This window comes from Dromiciops gliroides, chromosome 3, assembly GCF_019393635.1.
Source record: "Dromiciops gliroides isolate mDroGli1 chromosome 3, mDroGli1.pri, whole genome shotgun sequence".
NCBI lineage: Eukaryota > Metazoa > Chordata > Mammalia > Microbiotheria > Microbiotheriidae > Dromiciops > Dromiciops gliroides.
In genome coordinates this window covers 305,665,986-305,686,882 of record NC_057863.1, presented here as the reverse complement: position 1 = coordinate 305,686,882, position 20,897 = coordinate 305,665,986, and the positions used below count along the sequence as shown (strand labels likewise).

Here is a 20,897-nt window from a genome sequence, read left to right as displayed (position 1 = left end):
GAAGTGCTGGCAAAGTGTTTTAAGAAAATATGGGCAGAAAGAAATCACTTTTCTGCTAGGGGGTGAGAGTGAAGAGGAGGGGATGGAAGGAAGGGAGAGAGACAGAGACAAAGACAGAGAGACAGAGACAGAGACAGAGAATGCTTTATGGATTGATTACATTGGACTCAAGTTGGGTTTTGAAAGAAAGAGAAATGTCAACAAGTGAGCAGAGGTAGATTCCAATGCTGGAGGCTGGCCTGTATTAGTGTAATGAGGTGGGAGAGGATCACTCCTTCAGAGCTTGCCTGGGACCAGCCCTGGTGCCAGGCACGTAGCTAGATAAACACTCATCAACTTAACTTCAAAACTAGAGAATTCTAACCCCCAGATAAGGAGGGGCATGCATAGTGGCTGAGCTGATGAAATGGCCAAGCTAAAACCCATGACCTGGCAACAAACTGTGTGAGGTCAAAACAAGTGGATGAGACATGCTGACAGCATAACAAAAAGCCCTAAACTCCACTCTGCTATGCACGAAAGGGCTAGTAATCATCAGCTTAGTGGTCTGGACATGGGCTGAGAGTCATGCATCAACTGACATTCCTTTTAGTTCCCTTCACTGACATGCTCTGGGTATCTTGTTCATTCTGATCTGTAAAAGTGGGTGAAGAATAGCATCTCAGGGATATCTTTGGAGTCAGGGTGGTCTTAAAATAATAGGGTGGATAAACTTGATAGAGGAAACAGATAATTGAATTATTTCTTTTATATCCATTTAATATACAATTTATTTACATTGATTCATTTGCAGAAGATTTGGGGGCGGGCAGTGGCAATGAGGGTTAAGTGACTTGCCCAGGGTCACACAGCTAGTAAGTGTCAAGTGTCTGAGGCTGGATTTGAACTCAGGTCCTCCTGACGCCAGGTCAACTTCATTGACCTGAGTTCAAATATATTTCCACATTAATTAATTAACATGATTGTACATATATAACTGATATCAGATTGGTTGCTGTTTTGAGGAGGGAGAAAGGAAAGGAAGGAGGGAAAAATTTGGAACTCAAAATCTTATAAAATTGAATGCTGAAAGCCATTTTTACATATAGCTAGAAAAAATAAAATACTATTAAGACTGAAAACAAAAACAAAAAATAAAGGAAATAGAGCTAGGAATCAAAACCCGACTGCCAAAGATGAAGATAGAATCCTAATGGTTTTACAATGCAGGTAAGGGGAGGTATCTAGGAGAATCCTTATTGAATTGAAGAGGGTTAGGATAGGATCATAAGGTGATTTCACGCATGTTTGGGTAGGAATGTCTCTTTCTGAGTAACTCTGATCCCCACAGATTCTGACTCAAAGTGGTAAAGTTCAGCCACAGTGGAACTGGTTGTAAATAGGCAGCAAGAAAGTCATACAATTCCTTAGTCAGAGGTATGACAACCTCACAGGAGTCAGATCCATCACAGGTGAGAGATAATAAAAGAATGCAAGTCTTGTGTTAGGGAAACCTTGGCTTGAATCACACCTCTGACACTTCTGGTTTTATAATTAGGGTTAGGTACTTCTTGAAACCTCAGTTTCCAAAGTTCATTCTTTCTTTCTTTCTTTCTTCCTCCCTTCCTTTCTTTTTCTTTTTTTTTCTTTTCTTTTTTTTTTTTTGGTGAGGCAATTGGGGTTAAGTGACTTGCTCAGGGTCACACAGCTAGTAAATGTAAAGTGTCCGAGGTCGGATTTGAACTCAGGTCCTCCTGATGCCACCTAGCTGCCCAGTTTCCAAAGTTCTAAAATGAGGATGATGATGTTTGTAGCACTGACCTCCTTAGGATTATTATAATGTTCAAATGAGATCATCTGTGCAAAGAAATTTATAAGTATCAGCTAATGCAATCATAAAAACTATTTTGGAGTTCTGGTTCATGTGTCAAAAAAGGGGAATAAGCATTTATAGAGTACCTACTATATGTCAAGCAGTATGCTAAGTGCTTTACAAATATTATCTTATTCGATCCTCACAAGATCCCTGTGAGATAGAGGCTGTTATTATCCCCATTTTACATTTTACAGGTGAGGAAACTGAGGCATACAGAACTTAAATGCCCAGGGTCACATAGCTAGCAAGTATCTGAAGTCATATTTGAACTCAGACCCAGTGCTCTATCCATGGCACTACCTAGCTATCTAGATGGCAATATGTCAAATCTTTCAAAAATAGGAATTATGCACAAAAGATAAGGCAATTTCAACTGTCTCCATGGTCTAATACGCTAAGAACTCAATCTCATGAAATAACAGCAGAGAAGTCTAATCCCTAGCCCCAAATGTACTCACTCAGAACCTGCTCCAACATTAGCCACCATATTCTGACAAGGCTGCCCAACCAACCCAGGACTTGCAGCAGAACTCACCTCTGCCTGCCACCTCCTGCCTATGCCCCAGAAAACCAAAAAAATAGAAGGTTGCTCTGGTTGAAACAGCAGTATGGTGGTGCTATATGTGTCAACAGAGGTTAGCTAGAGAACTGAGAAACAAAGGGAACTTGGGCAGTATGCCAACTCTGTGTATGGTCTTCCACTAAGCTTGATGGAAAGGGCCTAGCATCCAGCCGAGGCAGAGACTGATTTCCCAGTATGGGAGAAGATTGAGACAGCTTTGAGGTCCAGCACTAAGTATAACTACCATTAAAAGAGGAAGGAGTCAGAAAGTGAGCAACAGGGGAATATAAAGGTTGGGGGGCACTAAAAAGAATTACCAAAGTTCTCAGGAAAAATAAAATTCAGAATAAAGAAAACAAAAGACTTTGAGCATAAGTAGATAAACCAACAGGAAAGATATTATTAAGAAGAGGGAATAAGACATCCAGAACATCTAAATAACTACAGATATATACAATTAAACATTGTAATACAAAGGAAAATGAATCAACAACTGAGGCAGAGGATTCTGGATTTCCATGACAGCATGGAATTATAGCTGGATATTCCCAAAGAGAAATAATAAATGTGAAACCAGAATGGCCTGCACAGCAGAAATAATCAGCAGAAAAAAAAAAAAAAACACAAACCAACGTCAAACTTACATCAATGGCTGCAAACCTCAGCAAAGAAATAAGAAAACAATTGATTTGCAATGCAAATACAATAAGTGAAATACAGTCTGGAAGAAGAGAAGCAAAAGGTAGTAATGTTAGAAGGAAACATGATCTCTATAGAAGTAAAACATTGATCTCAAAGACAGGATATGCAGACAGACAATTTACAGATTATAGGCACTAGTGTACTCAAACCAACCGGTACAGGCTCTAGAGAGCTGATTGTTAAAATTTCAGTTTAAAGTGTGAATATTTACACCTTGGGAACTAGCAAATGCTACAAAAAAGGGTTCGATTTATTGCTTTGTTGATTATCTAAGCTTAAGAAAGCGATGTAGAAAATATTAATAATGCAGTTTAAATGTTTAAGATGTGAACTTTTTTTTTTTTCAGAGTTAATTGTTAAACATTTACCAGCACATCCCTGCTACAAGAAAACTTTCCTGGTTTTCTTTTTATACTAACAACTGGGGTCAGAAAAATGTAGCTCAGAATCTGGATGGAGAAAGCAGAAACAACAAATCAGTTCTGTGATCTCTGTGAGGGCAAAGACTGTCACTTTTGGATTTGTTTGCCATATAAATGCAGAGCTAAGGATCACTGTGGTGTAGATCATAAAGCTCATCTTGTATCAGTTCAAGTCTCACCACTGACATGCTGGTTTTCTGACCCTGGGCAAGTCATTTAACTTCTAAGGGTTCTTTCTTGTTCAGTTGTTTTTAGTTGTGTCCAACTCTCTGTGACCTCATTTGGAGTTTTCTTGGCAGACATGTTGGAGTGGTTTGCTATTTCCTTCTCCAGCTCATTTTACAGATGAGGAAACTGAGGCAAACAGGGTTAAAAGTGACTTGCCCAGGGTCACACAGATACTAAGTATCTGAGACAGGATTTGACCTCAGGTCTTCCTGACTTCAGGCCCAGTGCTCTATCTAGTGAGGTGCATCACCTACCTAGCTGCCCTCTAAGGGCTCTAGTCAACTTACAAGCAACAGAGAAGGTGCCAAGCTGAATTGGAAAAGCAATTTCTTTATCTGGGATGAAGATGAAATCACATGTCCAGTCTCTATCCCTATTCCTAGAATCTTGGTATAGTAGAAGTTTAATAAATATTTATTCATGGATTGATTCCCAGCAGCAAAAGGGCGATTAGTCCCCACCCACCCCATCCTTGCCTGGAAAAAGGATAGATGCTATCTCTCCCTACTATTGGACTGCATACTGCTTTTGGATATAGCCTATTTAGGCCTGAGGATCCTGTTAGGAAAGTGAAAGAAGTAGGGAATCTTGAAACTTGGGACAATGGGAGGGAAGAACAAAACATTAGAAAAGACATGAAAACAAAAACAAAAAAAAGAAAAAAAAAGAAAAGGCATGAATTTTATGTGAATGCCTCTTTGTTCCTTCTCTCCTCTCCCTCCTCCCCCCATCCCCCAGGTGTTCTCAGTTTTTTGGGGAAGAATTTGTAGGTGGTAATTGTTAACTTATTCTCATGGAGAAATAGGTGGTGGAGGTCCTCTTTAAAGAATTACACTTTCTGGGCAGCTAGATGGCGCAGTGGATAGAGCACTGGCCCTGGATTCAGGAGGACCTGAGTTCAAATCCGGCCTCAGACACTTAACACTTACTAGCTGTGTGACCCTGGGCAAGTCACTTAACCCCAATTGCCTCACTAAAAAAAAAAAAAAAAAGAATTACACTCTCTCGCCCACAATTGAATTAGAGAGGGAGGTGGTTCAGAAACACGATTCTCTGAGACACCTATCTCCTTGAACAGAAGAAAGGCAAAAGCTTTTATAGACCGTAGATGGGATGACTACCACCTGACAATGGAAAGTTCCCTTTGGAGGTGGGGAAAGCTTGAGTGAGGTGGTCCTGACTTCTGGAGTTATCTGTACCCTGGCACTGATCTGGCAGCAGCCACACCTAATGGACTCATCTCTCTTACTTCTCAAGGTGAGTCCATCCTTTAGCTTGCAGGCTGGTTTAAATTTTAATAACCCCAACCCCCATGTAATATTGATAATGAATAATCAAGAGGAGAAGAGTTTGAAGTTTTCGGATTCTACTTACTGGCATTTTCTCTGGAATGGAGAAAGGAATTGAGCAGGTACACTCTTTGTAGAAATTTGAGGCATTTTCCCTCAGTTTTGAACAATTTGAGCATAGGTCTGTATATGTAATCTTTTAGCCAAACAAACATAAAAGGAAACAGACAGGAGTCCATTAGAAAGTGAGGTGACTTTATGCCCTAAAGCTTCCTGCCAATTTACCTCACCCCCAGTCTCCATCTCCCAAAGTTATTAAATCCCTTTGCATTAGAAGAGAGTTGAAGCTTATCTCCTCCAATTTCTTCTTTTTACAAATTTGGAACCCAGAATCAGAAGAGAAATGAATTGTCTAAGGTCTTATGACCAGTAAGTTTGCAGAGGAGTATAGGCGTGGGATGGGTTTTGGGAACTCCTTCAGTCAATCCTCTCTCTCTTTGTCAGGCAAGGCTACCCTTAAACCATTACAGTCAAAATAAGAAGCCTTTCTACTCTGAAAAACCTCTAGGGAAAGGGATTTTATAAGCTTTTTCAGCAGCCTGTCCTGGCCCATTAACTGCTCATTATCAGGAAACTTCCTTGTACTTAACCTAAATCTCTGGGGCTGAAATTTCCTCTTGCTCTGTCTGTAGTGGAGGGAGAGTTAGTACTAAAGGAGTCCTCTGAGGCTCTCAAGGCCCTCATTAAGTCACCTCTTGGGAGACTCTTTCAACCTGAATAGTCCCAATTGTTAGATTTAAACTTTTCTCATCAATCTTGTTCACTACAATAATATAGCTAATATTTCTAAATATTATACAGAACATATATTACATAATAGATTATATCATATCACAACATATTTATGTTATGTGTTAAATATTATATAACATTAGAAATACACTATTATATATAATATATAATGGAACATACAATATGCTATAAATTATCTGTAACAAGTTATATATGATATAGTTATAATATATAACATAATGTATAATATATAACAATATATAGTATTTTTACAGTTCTATAGGTTTGCAAAACACTTTACACACATTACTCCTTTGATCCTCACAACTCTTGTGATGATGAAATCTCCTCATTTTATAGATGAAGAAACTGGAGCTAGAGAGAGGTGAAGTGACTTGCCCCAGGGTCACACAGTTGATCGTGCTTGAGGTAGAATTCTGACTCCCAGCCTACTTCTCTATCCACTCTGTCACCTAGCTGCCACATCACTTCCTTACTCAGCTTTGTGGCATTCATGACCTTTAAAGTTGTCCGCCAAGTCTCATCATCCCCACAATGCAGCCTGGCTTGATTCCCCCAATGCTGGCTCACTGGTCTGTCTCCAGGAGTCACAGACCATTTGTGCTCCCCCTCTGTTCCCCAGTACCTGGGAAGATACAGCAGATAGAGGGAATGCCATTGGTTCAATGTCCCTGCACCTCTGATTTTCCAAAGATACCATCAGTTTTAAAGGAATAGACTTTTAACGAGGCTTCACAAGTGAAATATCCTCTGTTAGACTGCATGCCCCTATTTTTACTTTAGAAAAATAGTTACTGATTCCTATCGAATGCTGGACAGGGTCTTAGGGGCCCGCTAGGCCAACCCCCTCATTTTACAGATGAGGGAACTGAAGTCCAGAGAGATTAAGTGACTTGCTCACTTAGTAAATATGAGAGGCTGAATTTGAATCTAGGTCCTCTGAATGCAGAGTCATTGCTCTCTCTCTCTCTCTCTCTCTCTCTCTCTCTCTCTCTCTCTCTCTCTCTCTCTCTCTCTCTCTCTCCCCCTCCCTCCCTCCCTCCCTCTCTTTTTCTTTCTTTCATTCTCTTTCTCTTTTATACACACACACACACACACACACACACACACACACACACACACACACACACACAATATAAACCTGGATATCTATCTAGATATCTATCCATTACTAGGATGTGTATATAGGTATATATGTATGTGTGGTTTTGCCTTAATGTTTTATTTTTTTCCAACTACATATAAAAACAATTTAAACACTTTTTTTGGGGGGGGCAGGGCAATGAGGGTTAAGTGACTTGCCCAGGGTCACACAGCTAGTAAGTGTTAAGTGTCTTAGGCCGGATATGAACTCAGGTCCTTCTGACTCCAGGGCCGGTGCTTTATCCACTGCGCCACCTAGCTGCCCCCCAACACTTTTTTTTTTTAAACTTTGAGTTCCAAAGTCTCTCTATCCATCCATCCATTCATCCATTTAATTTATCTATCTGTCATCTATCAATCTTATCTATCTATCATCTATCCATCTATCTCTTTACTCCATTTAATGGAATCTCACCATCAATTTTCTCATTAGATCACCATACTTAGAACTAATTTTCTGTTTTGATCATACTATATCAGACCCCTACCTCCTAGAGCCCCAGCTATTACTGTGTTACAACACACTCTGTAACCTTCCTGAGATAGAGGCTGGCATACTATGTTATTTTTCACTTTGCCTGTTTTGGCTCATTGGAAAGCAGAATATCTATTTTCCAAAGGTACAATAACATTGATGATAGTGATAGGATGGTTCTTACGGTCAAACATTGCCTTTAGTTCCATTAGGTTGTTGGCAGGGCCAGCCACTCATTAGTGGTATGGTTGGGGGTTGGGGGCAGCTAGGTGGTGCAGTGAATAGAACAATGGGAGTTGGAACCAGAAAGTTTCGTTTACCTGTGTTCAAATCTGGCCTCAGACACTCATTCGCTGTATGATCCTGGGCAAGTCACTTAACTGTTTTGCCTCAGTTTCTTTATCTGCAAAGTGAGCTGAGATAGGAAATGGCAAACCATTCCAGTATCTCTGCCGAGATAACCCCAAATGGGGTCATGAAGAGTCAGACATGACTGAAAACAACTTAATCACATCATACCTCTCTGGGTTTCTTTTTCCTCATCTGTGAAATGAATGGGTTGGATTAGATCTCTAAAGTGTGTCCTGTCCCACCTCTGACACATATTGATTATATGATCCTGGGTAAGTCATTTAACATCTCAATGTTCCCAGCCCAGTTTTTAAGGTTATGAGTTCCTCGACATTGGTAGAGGAAGTCCTTCATTTGGAGTTGCTCAAACCAATCTCTGCTTGCACAGTTCCTTCTGAGGCAACATGGTTACTGGATAGAGCCTTGGACTCAGAGTCAGAAGACAACAGAGTGTTCTATACACCTCTGATGCTTAATAAATGTATGTGGAATTGAAGTCCAGTTTCCATCCCAGTTACATCCCTTAACTATCTACTTAGGGGACTCTGGGCAAGTTATTTTCCTCATATGTAAAATAGAATAGTAGAACTACCTAGAGTCAAAGGGCTGATGTGAAGATCAAATTAGATAACTGTGTCTAAAACATTTAGTGATCCTATAGTACTATATAATGGAGCTAATTACTAGCAGTGTGACATGCTAGTGAAACATCGTAGAGTCAGGAAGACCCGAGTTCAAATTTTAATTCAGACACTTATTAGCTCTGTGACCCTGGACAAGTCACTTAACTTTTCTCAGCCTCAGTTTCTTCATGTGTAAAATGGGGATAATAATAGTGCCTACCTCTTAGGGTTGTTGTGAGGATCAAAATGGGATAACAAAGTTTCATAGTGGCCAGGTCCCAATTAATGTGAAAAATTCTAGTGAAGTGATGGTATTATTCAAATGTGCATAGCGAATTTCCACTGGGTTGGAATCAATTACCATAGTTTACATACTTATAACTTTGAATAGTGAAAATTGGAATACTTGTCACCACATAATTCATTTTTTTGCACTTGGACTTTTGCAAACCTTAAAAGTGTCCTAAAGTGAAATGCTAAAAGTGACTTATAGGGGCAGCTAGGTGGCACAGTGGATAGAGCACTGGCCCTGGATTCAGGAGGACCTGAGTTCAAATCCAGCCTCAGACACTTGACACTTACTAGCTGTGTGATCCTGGGCAAGTCACTTAACCCTCATTGCCCCGTCTGCCTAAATAAATAAATGAATGAATGAATGAATGAATAAATAAACAAACAAACAAACAAATAAATAAATAAATAGAAGTACCTACAAAACTCTAAATATGGGGTAGCTGGTTGGTGCAGTGGATAGAGCACTGGCCCTGGAGTCAGGAAGACCTGAGTTCAAGTCTGGCCTCAGACACTTGACACTTACTAGCTGTGTGACCCTAGGCAAATCACTTAACCCCAATTGCCTCACCAAAAAAAAAAAAAAAGTGACTTATAAGTGTCCCAAAAGTCTTAGTGTAGTTTTAAGCTATAACTAGTTATTATTTTTAATTTGTTGTTGCTGTTGCTATTTGGCCATTTCAGTCATATCTGACTCTTCATGGCCTCATTTGGGGTCTTCTTGGCAAAAATACTGGAGTGGTTTGCCATTTCCTTCTCCAGCTCATTTTATAGATGAGGAAACTGAGGCTTTGAACTCCAGCTCTGTCATTATCTTGTGTGACAGTGGATAAGTGACTTAACTTCATTGAGCCTCAGTTTCCTTATCTGTAAAAAAAGAGAGTTTGACTAAATGATATCTACTTATATCCTTCCAGCTCTGTCATCCTGTGACTCTGTTAATCTCTCTGAGCCTGTTTCCTTGATTATAGAAAGAGTAGAGCTCAGATGATTCATTGTGTCCAAAAAGTTTCAATAGTTTTTTTAATTAATTTTTTATTTTTTTTGTGGGGCAATGGAGGTTAAGTGACTTGCCCAGGGTCACACAGCTAGTAAGTGTCAAGTGTCTGAGGCCGAATTTGAACTCAGGAACTCCTGAATCCAGGGCCGGTGCTTTATCCACTGTGCCACCTAGCTGCCCCCTCAATACAGTTTTAAGCCATTAAAGTCTAAAAAAAAACCTTCACTGGGGCATTTGAAGCACACCATATATAAAAAGTACTTTGTAAACTTTAAAGCATTATGTAAATGTTGGCTATTATTATCATGAATAATAATAACACACATTTAAGTTTCTTTCTAGCTTTAATCCTATATGGCACGTGTGCCCACCAAACCAGTAATGTTGACAAAGCTTGCATAATGAGTAGCTTTGTCAGGGAATGTTCTGGTGTCCCCCAAAATGTCTGAAAATCTCTCACTTTTACATTTTTTTTTAAATTGTGAAATTTTGGAATCGGGCATGCTTAACCTGGAGGAGATTAGAGGAGGAGCTGAGAATTGTCTTCAAGTATCTGAAGGTGTAGGAAGAGGAATCAGCTTATTCTGCTTCACTCTGGACTGCAGAGGTAGAAGCAATGAGTGTGTGGAAGCATATTTAAAAGTTCCTTTTTAGTAAAATTGAAAATATCAAGAAATAACATTTCTCTGTTTGAGGGTGGGTTAGGTTGAAGACAAAAGGTCTTTCTTAGGGAAATGGATTAAGGGTGGTAACCAAAGTTTAGAACAAAAGATTTCCTCCTCCCCCCCCCCCCCATTCCTGAAATGATTGTGACTCATCTAAAGGCAGTCTCCTCTTTGTCATCTCCTGAAGGGATGGTGCCCAGCCTTCTCCATTAAAGAAAGAGGATGATCTTGGAGAGGAGATTCTTCTCAATCCTTGAGGGGAGTGGTACAGGAAGGAACAGAGTAGTGACTATTGTTTTGGACTGCTAACAACTTTATTTTAACATATTATGATCTTTTCCTTGTCCAAGATTTCTATAAATATTACCTCAAATTGTCTAGGGAAGAGAGATCAGCCAGAGAGCATGGAGAATGCCAATTTGAATGTCTCTAAGCCAGAAATGGCCTAGGTTGTTAAATAAAATAGTTTCTGGCAGACTTGTGCCTGAAACGCAGAATTATTATTATTAACAATAACTCACATATATGTATATATATATATAAATCACTTTAAGATTTATGAAGTGTTTTACATATATTATGTCATTAGACTCACAATACTCTGTGAGGTAGGTAATATTATCCCCATTTTACAGATAGGTGACTTGAGGCAAGCAGAGGTGAAGTGATTTGCCCAGGATCATAAAGCTAGTGATTGTGCAAGGAAGGATTTAAATTCAGGTCCTCCTTACTCTAGGCTCAGTGCTCTTTCCACTGTGCCACCTAGTTGATATGATGTGTGTATGTGTGTGTGTGTGTGTGTGTGTGTGTGTGTGTGTATGTATGTGTGCTTGTATATGTGTGTATGTGTGTGTATATACATCTATATATATATCTAAATCTATTTCTTCTTTGATGGGTAGAAGTTTTAAAGAGGCAGATTTAGCTCTGTAATCAGGAAAAAAACTTTCCTGTTGAGTCATTTTTCAGTCATGTCCAACTCTTTGTGACCCCATTTTGGATTTTCTTGGCAAAGACACTGGAGTGGTTTGCCATTTCCTTCTCCAGCTTTTGTTTTTTTTAAATAGATAAGGAAATGGAGAGAAACAGGGTTAGTTGACTTTCCCAGGGTCACACTGCTAGCAAGTATCTGAGACCAGATTTGAACTCAGAAAGATAAGTCTTTCTGACTTCAGGCCCAGAGTTCCTAGTTGCCCTCAATAATTGCCCTTATTAATTGCTAATGTAAAGAGGGTTGCCTTGGGAGTGAATGGGAATTTCTTTGCTGGAGATCTTCAATGGAAGGATGGATAATTGCTTTGGGAGAAAATAATTATTAATAACACATTTCTTGGGCACACAGGGACCCAAATTTAGTTGGCTTTCTCTCCCCCTCACTCCCCTAACCCCCCCCCTTCAGAAAGTTCAGTTCTTAGAGAAAGTTCTAATCTCAAGGGGAGTCCAAAGGTACAACAGAAAAGGAGATATAGACTCTTTCATTTTAGCTAAATTGAGCCCATGGGATTAAGCCACACCTAACTGGATTTTGCCTTTGCCCATCAGGGGGTCTCTCCCATTACACCATGGTGTCATTGGTAGAGCTCATTTTAATTATAGACCACCCTCAAGTCATGCCAACCAATGCAACTGAATGATACTAGCCAATTAAACTATCAAAAGAGGATAAAAGCCAAGAACACTCCAGGATCCTAGCTGGTACCATCTTGTATTGCATTCTTGGCCCAGGAAGGCTACTGGTTGGTGAGCTTTCTCCTATTAGGACAGAGTAGGTAATGTTGGGCTTTTGAACTCTGCTTGAGACCATGTACTCTCTCTCTCTCTCTCTGAGAGGCAATATGGCAGTGCTGGGCCTTTTCTGCTTGTGTTAAATGCCACTTGGTCAATACTTTAATAATAAATACTGCATGGGCAGCTAGGTGGCACAGGGGATAGAGCACCAGTCCTGGATTCAGGAGGACCTGAGTTCAAATCCGGCCTCAGACACTTAACACGTACTAGCTGTGTGACCCTGAGCAAGTCACTTAACCCCAATTGCCTCACCAAAAATAAATAATAAAATAAATAAACAAATAAAACAAACAAATAAATAAATACTGCCAAAACGGTTGCAATAGCCATTATTATATAAATAGCCATTAATATATAAGTAGCAATATTTTAACAAACTCATCCTAGTCCCCAAATAATTAAAAAAAAAACACAGCTTGTCAGGCATGTCATTGAAGGACTCCTTTTTTAGATACAAGTTACACTAGATGGCTGCTGAGATTCTGTGAAGTCCCAAGTGAAAGTCTGACCATCCATCCCTCAAGAAAGGTTTACCTTCCATGCTGCCTTTTAGGGGCACAGAACTGGCATTAGCTTGGGATGAACTCTTTTCTCTCCCCCTTTCCCTTGGAAAAGAGTTACTTTAGTTCTCAAACACCTTACTAATTAAATTGGCAATGGGCCTATGCCTGACCACTCCACTCTTAGCTTAGACCTTTATCATTCTTACAACAAATTTGTTTTGCAGAAAAGGTGATAGGCACCGGAGTCCCATGACATTCAGATGAAAAGAGGGATCCCAGAGTTCACACACACACACACACACACACACACACACACACACACACACACACAGAGTTCTTTGCCTATTTAGTCCCCTCTAACTTTTCACTGTGAACCAGACTGTCACAATAACACTCTTGACAAAAAACAAATGAATGAATGAATGCACACACACACACACACACACACACACACACACACACATATTTGTTTCCTCCTCTCCCATGATGCTTTCTTTCCCTTGTTCCTGGTCCTACAGATGGGCATGGCATTGTGTGTTATATGCCACAGAGTATCCAAAGCCCCCACTTTGTAAAATATTTGACCATGTAGAAAATAAACATATATATGTATATATATATATATATATATATATATATATATATATATATATATATATGTATGTATGTATATAGGAATGAGGTTGGTTTGGAGTAAGAAGACATAGGTTCAAATCCTGTTCTCTCCTTTGGTTTCCTTCATGATACAGTACAAGCCCCTATAAAGAAGCCCTCTTGAATCTCCCTAGTTGCTAGTACATTCCCTTCCCAATCTAGTTTGCTTTCATATATACCTTCCAATAGGCAGGGTGGTGAAGTGAATAGAGAAGTAGCCTTGGAGCCAAGAAGTCCTGGGTTGAAGTTCTGTGTGACCCTAGGTATGTAATTTAACTTCTTAGGGCTCTCAGAAATTCTCTAAGACTGTAAGTTGCAGATAAGGTTCTGACCTGCATTGGTAGAGGGGGCTTTCCTCATCTAAACATTCTCTATACTAATGAAATCACAGGTCCAGTTCCTATTGCTATGGACACACTTATATATGCACACATTTCCCCCTCCAATAGAATGTGGGCTTCTTGAGAGGGCTTTCCTTTTTACATCTTTTATACAATGGCTGGCACAAAGTGCTTAATAAATAAAGGCAGTCAACAGACTGATTGATCCTACTCAACCCCAATCCACGTAAACCCTGAATTTGGGATGCTGGACCCTTGCATACCAGGATAATCATATACCTGAGTGACCTTGGCTAAGTTATTTCCCTTCTCTGAATCTATTTCTTTGCTTGTAAAACAAATTTTAACTCTAAAATCTAATGATCCTATGCCTGCCTGTCATGGTCCTATGCCTCTGAAATCTGGATTTAGTTTTCCTAATCTATCAGATTCTGTCATTTACCTTCAAACTATTCTTTTGCCCAGGGCCCCTCTTCCCTAGCCCCAGGCAACTAGCTTGCCTGCCCTGTATGAAAAAAATGTCAGTCCAGGACAAACCTCAATTTCCTTGATGCTCTTTGCAGATAATATGAGGAGGATGCCCATGCCAAGAAAGAATGCTCCAGTGGTGAAGAAGCCAGGGAGGACTGCCCAGGCTGTGAGGTAAGGTCTCCAGGCTGGCAAGCACTGCTGTTTATATGCAGTATTGTCTGGCATTCTGGATGGCAGACCTCGAGAGTTGTTGCTCTTCACCTCCATCTTGGTTCTCTTGGTGGTTCATGGGCTTCCTGGGCATGTAAAACATCACTAAAGTACAAATAGTAATTTAAAAATTCTTGATAATCCCAGGGCCCTTTCTTGCTCTAGGTAGTAGGCATCAGGTTTATGAAAACTTGTCTATTTCCTCAAAGTAGTCATTTATTATACTTGTAGTTTAGTTTAGCCTAGATTAAGAGTCATAGATGGAGGCATCGGTCTATTTTCACTTGCCTTGGGTTATGGTGAACTTTATTCTGATTGAAAGTGGCTACCTCGGGGCAGTTGGTAGTGCAGTGGATAGAGCACCAGCCCTGGATTCAGGAGGACCTGAGTTCAAATCTAGCCTCAGACACTTAACACTTACTAGCTGTGTGACCCTGGGCAAGTCACTTAACCCCAATTGCCCCGAAAAAAATAAAAAGTGGCTACCTCTTCCCTTGAGCTGTCCTAGATAATCATTTAAAATGGTGAGGTACTCTTTTGATCCAGAGAACCCCACAAAATCATGCAAGTCAAGGGGTTCAAATCTCTGGGTCCAGATTCAAGAATACCTGTGAAACAGCCCAAGCTATCAAGGGCACGCACATCCGAAAAGCTACCAAGTATTTGAAAGGTGTCATATTGAAGAGTTGGCAGGTGTGCCCAGGGTAAGCAGTGGGGTTGGACACAGGGTCATTGGCCCAAAAAGAGTGCTGAGTTCTTGCTGCATATGCTTAAAAATGCAGAAAGTAACATGGAACTGAAGGATTTGGATGTGGATTCTCTTGTCATGGAGCATATCCAGGTTAACAAGGCCCCCAAAATGAGATAGGGCTCATGGTCGAATCAACCCATACATGAGTTCCCCTTGCCATATTGAGATGATACTGACTGAAAAGGAACAAATTGTTCCTAAACCAGAAGAGGAGGTTGGTCAAAAGAAAAAGATAGCACAAAAGAAACTGAAAAAACAAAAGCTTATGGCTCCGGAGTAAATGTGACATTAATATGCAAATAAAAGTGAAATTAAACAAACAAACAAAAAAATGAAAGTGGCCAGTATACTTTTGGCTAAAGCTGCAAAAGTGCCACATGGGGTCTTGTACTGAGTCTCTAAGACCTATTTTGGTGGTATTGCTGGTGGTAGTAGCAAGTGGTGGTAATTGACACCCTGTGAAATCCACTTCCATGAAACATTGATTTTTTATGCTCTACCTGGGTAGCTGGTAGGTGCATGACTAATATAAGGGTAATAATTTCTGAAAGGAGAAAAAAGCCCATTAACAATACTTAACTGATCCTTAAGAGATTCTCGAAATCTTAAATCTTGGGTAATAAATGCAGTATGTTTTCCTCCCAAATGTGACTGTAGCCAAACACAGAAGATTAGGGGTGTGGTAGAGAGAAGGATCATTGTTTTATAATAATTATAGAGTTATGTAGAAGAAGGGCTAAGGATTGTTCTATCAGGCCCCTTCAGAGGACCTAGGGACCAATGGGTGTCAATCATGGAGAAGCAGATTGCAGGTCAACATAAGAGTGTCCTAACAATTAGTACTATTCAAAAGCAAAACAGGCTGCTTTCATAGGTAATAAGTTATAGAAGCTAAAGGATTGTAGAGAGGATTTATTCTACAGGTAGGGATTGTAGCAATTTTCTAAGTGTGGATCCTTTTAGGAAATACACAAAATCAAAACTATTTTCATAAATACTAAGATGCTTTAATTTTTAATATGACAAACTTATATCCACATAAACACAAACCTTGTAGGGTCCTTAGGTTTTAGGTATGTAAAGTGTGCCTGAAAGCCAAAAGTTTGAGAATTATTGAATCAGATGGTCTTTGAATTCCTTTCCAACTTGAAGACTGTATGATTATACTTTTTTTCCCAGGGCAATGAGGGTTAAATGACTTGCTCAGTCACACAGCTAGTAAGTGTCAAGTGTCTGAGGCCCAATTTGAACACAGGTCCTCCTGAATCCAGGGCTGGTGCTACAGCCACTGTGCCACCTAGCTGCCCTTAAGACTGTATGATTATAAACTACTTTGGAAAACTACTAAATGATTAGACAATCCTAGATCATCTACAGTAATGGAGGAAAGTATCAAAGGAAAACACCTGCAGATAACTCCAGACTTCAATAGTTTTGCTTCCCCACCCCCAAACCACTAATCTTTTATCAGGATTATTTACAGCTAGCAAAGTAGAACATTTTTAGTTTCTTTCCTTCCTTTTCTAGGAAACAGAGTTGGTCTCAGAGTTAGGAAATCCTGCTTTTGACAAAGTCTGGCTCACTTAACCTTTCAGTGCTCAAGGTAATTCCAGTTTCAGAGAAGATGCTGACCAGCATTGGTTGATTACATTTCTCACCTAGAACTTGATGCACCAGTGAAATCACAGGTCCCATCCTTATACTTATCCTTAGCCCACCCTGTTTCTCCTCCCATCCCCGCCTTTTTCAGAGAATGGGTCTCCCTGTCTCACACAAGTTGGAAGTTCAGGAGCCACTTGTGGCTTGATCCTAATACTATTATGTTTCTTTTTCTTTTTTTTTTTTTTTGGTGAGGCAATTGGGGTTAAGTGACTTGCCCAGGGTCACACAGCTAGTAAGTGTTAAGTGTCTGAGGCCGGATTTGAACTCAGGTCCTCCTGAATCCAGGACTGGTGCTCTATCCACTGCACCACCTAGCTGCCCCTTCCCAACACTATTATGGACAAAAGCTTTGATTTGCTCCATTTTTTTCATCCTGGGCCAGTTCACCGCTCTTCAGATAGCCTAGTGGCCCCCTATTCCTGGGGGTCACCATTTTGGTGCTGGACTCAGTTTGGATACTCCTTTTGGCTTTAGCCCAATTGCAGCACAGAACTTAGTAACTCAAGTGGTCCATCAGCTTCAGCCTTGCAAGCAGAAAGGATTTTAGGTATGGACCATTATGCCTTGCTTCTTCCAATTTCTTCTGAAGGGACTAGCTAACAAGACACAGTAAGAATAAAAGAGGGGTCTAGATAGTCCATATGCTAAATTATCAATCCCTGAATAAGAAGCAGTTGACTGGAAGGTTTAAGACCAGAAAGTTGACTAGAAGTGCTAGTTTGTTAGGTTTTAGGTATTTATTGCATTCATGAAAAATTCCCATAAAATCCCCAGAGAGGAAATGATTACCTCCTCTTTGAATGTGCAATGTGGAAGAGCTAGAAAGTAGAACTCTGAGCTTTTTGCTTCAGGTGGCTAGATAGCTTGATTTGTCTCCCACTTCCCAAACCTACCTGTTTCACCTAAGAAGCCAGACTGCGTCATGCTCTCTTTGCTTCCAGGTAATGTAGTTATTGGTTATATATGTATATATCTCATTGAAGAGAAGTAAAAATGGAGGCATAATACTTACGGCAGGAACTTGCTGTTTCTGTGACTCAGTGGCCCTGCTGCAATGGAATAAAGCTGCTAAGGATCATGCCAGGAAAGAGGCATACCATGCAGACCAGCTGGCTTGGAGGGGATGGGGGAAAATATGCATGGGGGTTGGCACCAGGCTGGCAAAGAATGTTCCCAACTCGATTCCATTATTTGTTTTGCTAAAGCAAATATGGTCAAGGGATTGGGTGTGAAGGGCAGTAAAAGGCTCCATGACTAGTTTAAACACATAGAGGTGGTACTTAAACTTTGGGCATGGGGGGCATTTTAGGGGATCTAATTCATACCACTTAGTGGGCTTTCCTTACTCAGCAAAAGACTTGCAAGGTAGTCATTAAAATAACATAACCATAAAAAAGATAGTTTGGGGGCAGCTAGGTGGTACAGTGGATAAAACACCAGCCCTGGATTCAGGAGGACCTGAGTTCAAATCTGGCCTCAGACACTTGACACTTACTAGCTGTGTGACCCTGGGCAAGTCACTTAACCCTCATTGCCCCGCAAAAAAAAAAAAAAAGATAGTTTGGAACATAGTTGGCACTTCATAAATGCTTACTGATGACATTTTGGGGGGGGGGTCAGCAGGGCCTTGGCAGGTTGTGATATAGGAAACTAGCTTCTACTGAAACTTACTCTTTTCTGAAACAGCTGGGTGATTTGTTTGTAACTCGCAATGTTAGACAGTTGCCTGAGACATTGAGAGGTTAAATGACTTGTCCATGGTGATACGGATATGTGCCAGAAGAACTTGGACCTAAGTTCTCCTGCCTCCAAGGTTAGCCACAAGAATCAGAGCCATTAGAAGTAGAATGTACTACCTTGGGCATGGGTTTCTTGCCACTGGAAGTTTAAGTGGAGTCTGAATGACTAACCACTTGGTAGGGTATCGTGAAGGGGATTCCTGCTCAGATCTGGGCTGGACTAGATGATATGAGCTTACTTCAGTTTCCCGTGATGCGATGTTCTTTTGGATGATAATTTATTGCCTACATGATGGTCCCTTTCTTTTTATGTTTCTTTTTTTACTTATTTTTTTTTAAGTGAGGCAATTGGGGTTAAGTGACTTGCCCAGGGTCACACAGCTAGTAAGTGTTAAGTGTCTGAGGCTGGATTTGAACTCAGGTACTCCTGACTCCAGGGCCAGTGCTCTATCCACTGTGCCACCTAGCTTCCCTGGTCCCTTTCTTTTGAAATTTCTAAGTTCCTGCTCCTTCCCAGTTGGTGATCTGATGTATTGTCTTTCTTTATTCATCAAATGGGATAATGCATAAAGAATTGATTATGGTACTTTCTTTCTAAAATAGTTCACAGATATTTAATTTATTTTAAACTTTTTTTTTTTTTTGGTTTCCATTTTTAAAATGTTTTAGCAACAGTCTCATGAGCTAGGACAGCCACATAGTTGACAAGCTGTTTTCTACTCACACATTCTTCGGTCTGCTAAGAAGATTTGCACCAGGTCTATAAATGTGCTTTCTATTGTTTTAGGGGTTTTTTTTTTAAATGCTTCCATTCTTTCCTATGTAACCTTGATGGGACAGTGTGTCACAGCTGTGGTGAGGTGATACGTCTCCACTGGGTATACAAAATTTCTATCGTACATGTCAGAGAAGTGGTCTCTAAGTCCCTGCCTTCGGATCTTCCTTGCTATTGTGCTGAGAGCCTTCTTTAGGGTGACCTGACCAGATGTCCTGGATGCACGAGCTGGTCTCACGTTTCATTGCCTTGTCATGTTTTAACTCTGCTGGAATCCACATGGGAATCTGGCAGTGAACACAGGCACCTCCCCACGCCTCCATTTCCTGGTTATGGCAAATCCATGCCTGAAGAGTCAGTCAGCCTGAATACTGTCAGTAAAACCCACACTTTCTTCCCCTCCTCAGTTGTGTTACAGGTTGCACATGGGTATCTGACAGTCTTGGACTTTCACTATTTTCTTACCTGATGATTTCCTGATGTTCTTCCGTTGGTCAGCCAAAGACACTGCACAACATCAACAAACCAGTCCAGTAATGTTCAGGCCTTGGTGGGGGTTGAGGGGAGTTTGAATGCTCCACTTTCTTCCTTTATAGGCAAAGAGCATCCTTCTCTTTATGGGCATTTCATCATTCTGTACCTAGGAAACTCTAGCTCTCTTTAAGGTTCAGTTCAATCGTCACCTAACACACGATACCTTTCCTGATCCCCATAGGTGCTGGTGTTTCTCCCTCAGCTTTTTGAAAATGTTTAGCATTACCTGTGTTGTGGTTAAAAAGGACCCACAGTTCAGAGTTTAGGGAACAGGTCAGGGAAAAGCTTTCTTCAGATATCACAAGCCATAGCAGGGAAAAGTCATTCAGTTCACAGAGAAAATCTTGTCGGGTGAGCGCTAATTAGAAATAATTTCTAGCCAATGAATAGAGAAGAAAATGTGAAAGGTGATTATGCTGCATTGTAAATTGTTGCTAAATTCAAGGTAACAAGGCTCCAATACAAGGAAGGTTAGAAGATAGGGGACACAGTTCTCCTATGTAGGTTTGCAACATCTTCAAACTCTGTCATTGTGAGAAGGACACTGAAGATGACAAGACCATGTTATGAAAGTCTTAGTGAAGTAGGGTAGGCTTGAGAAGTAGACTTGCCTGCTCAAAGATGGAGTCCCTGATGTCAAGAGAGGAAAGATACACAGGGCCCCATTTTGCTTCTAATAAAGTGTTTGCTGAACGAATGAGTCAATAGCTTGTATGAATTTTTATTCTATTTTACATGTGGGTTTTTAGTTATTATTTTGGGTATCTCAATTTTCTTACAAAATAGACATTCTATTCCCCCCTCTCTCTTTTTTGTTATATCCCTAACATTTGCTGACCCAGAAGCAAGCTGTCACCTTGTATGATAACAACTAGGACTCTAGGGTCAGGCTGCCTTAAGACAATTTAAGCCATGATTTAAATATAGCATTTTACAGGCTGATGATAATACTGTCTTATGAGGGCTACTGTCTTGTCTTTATGAGTGTGAAAATTATCTTATATACTTAATGTTCCCCATAAATAACAAAAATAATATTCTAGACCAATT

At 40.3% G+C, this 20,897-nt stretch overlaps 1 protein-coding gene and 1 pseudogene across 1 annotated transcript in view; one reads left to right on the top strand and one right to left on the bottom strand.

Moving 5' to 3' along the window:
• Positions 1 to 14,443, bottom strand: part of LOC122747512 (cell cycle control protein 50C-like) — a 36,838-nt gene extending 22,395 nt beyond the window's left edge. Inside the window, exons 1-2 of the mRNA XM_043993482.1 lie at positions 14,243 to 14,443; positions 5,144 to 5,254 (exon numbers count right to left, since the gene is read on the bottom strand). Coding sequence (XP_043849417.1) covers positions 5,144 to 5,254; positions 14,243 to 14,443 — 312 coding nt within the window. The remainder of the gene's footprint in view (positions 1 to 5,143; positions 5,255 to 14,242) is intronic.
• A 464-nt stretch (positions 14,444 to 14,907) lies between these two features.
• LOC122750446 lies at positions 14,908 to 15,417 on the top strand (annotated as a pseudogene).
• Positions 15,418 to 20,897: the final 5,480 nt, after the last annotated feature.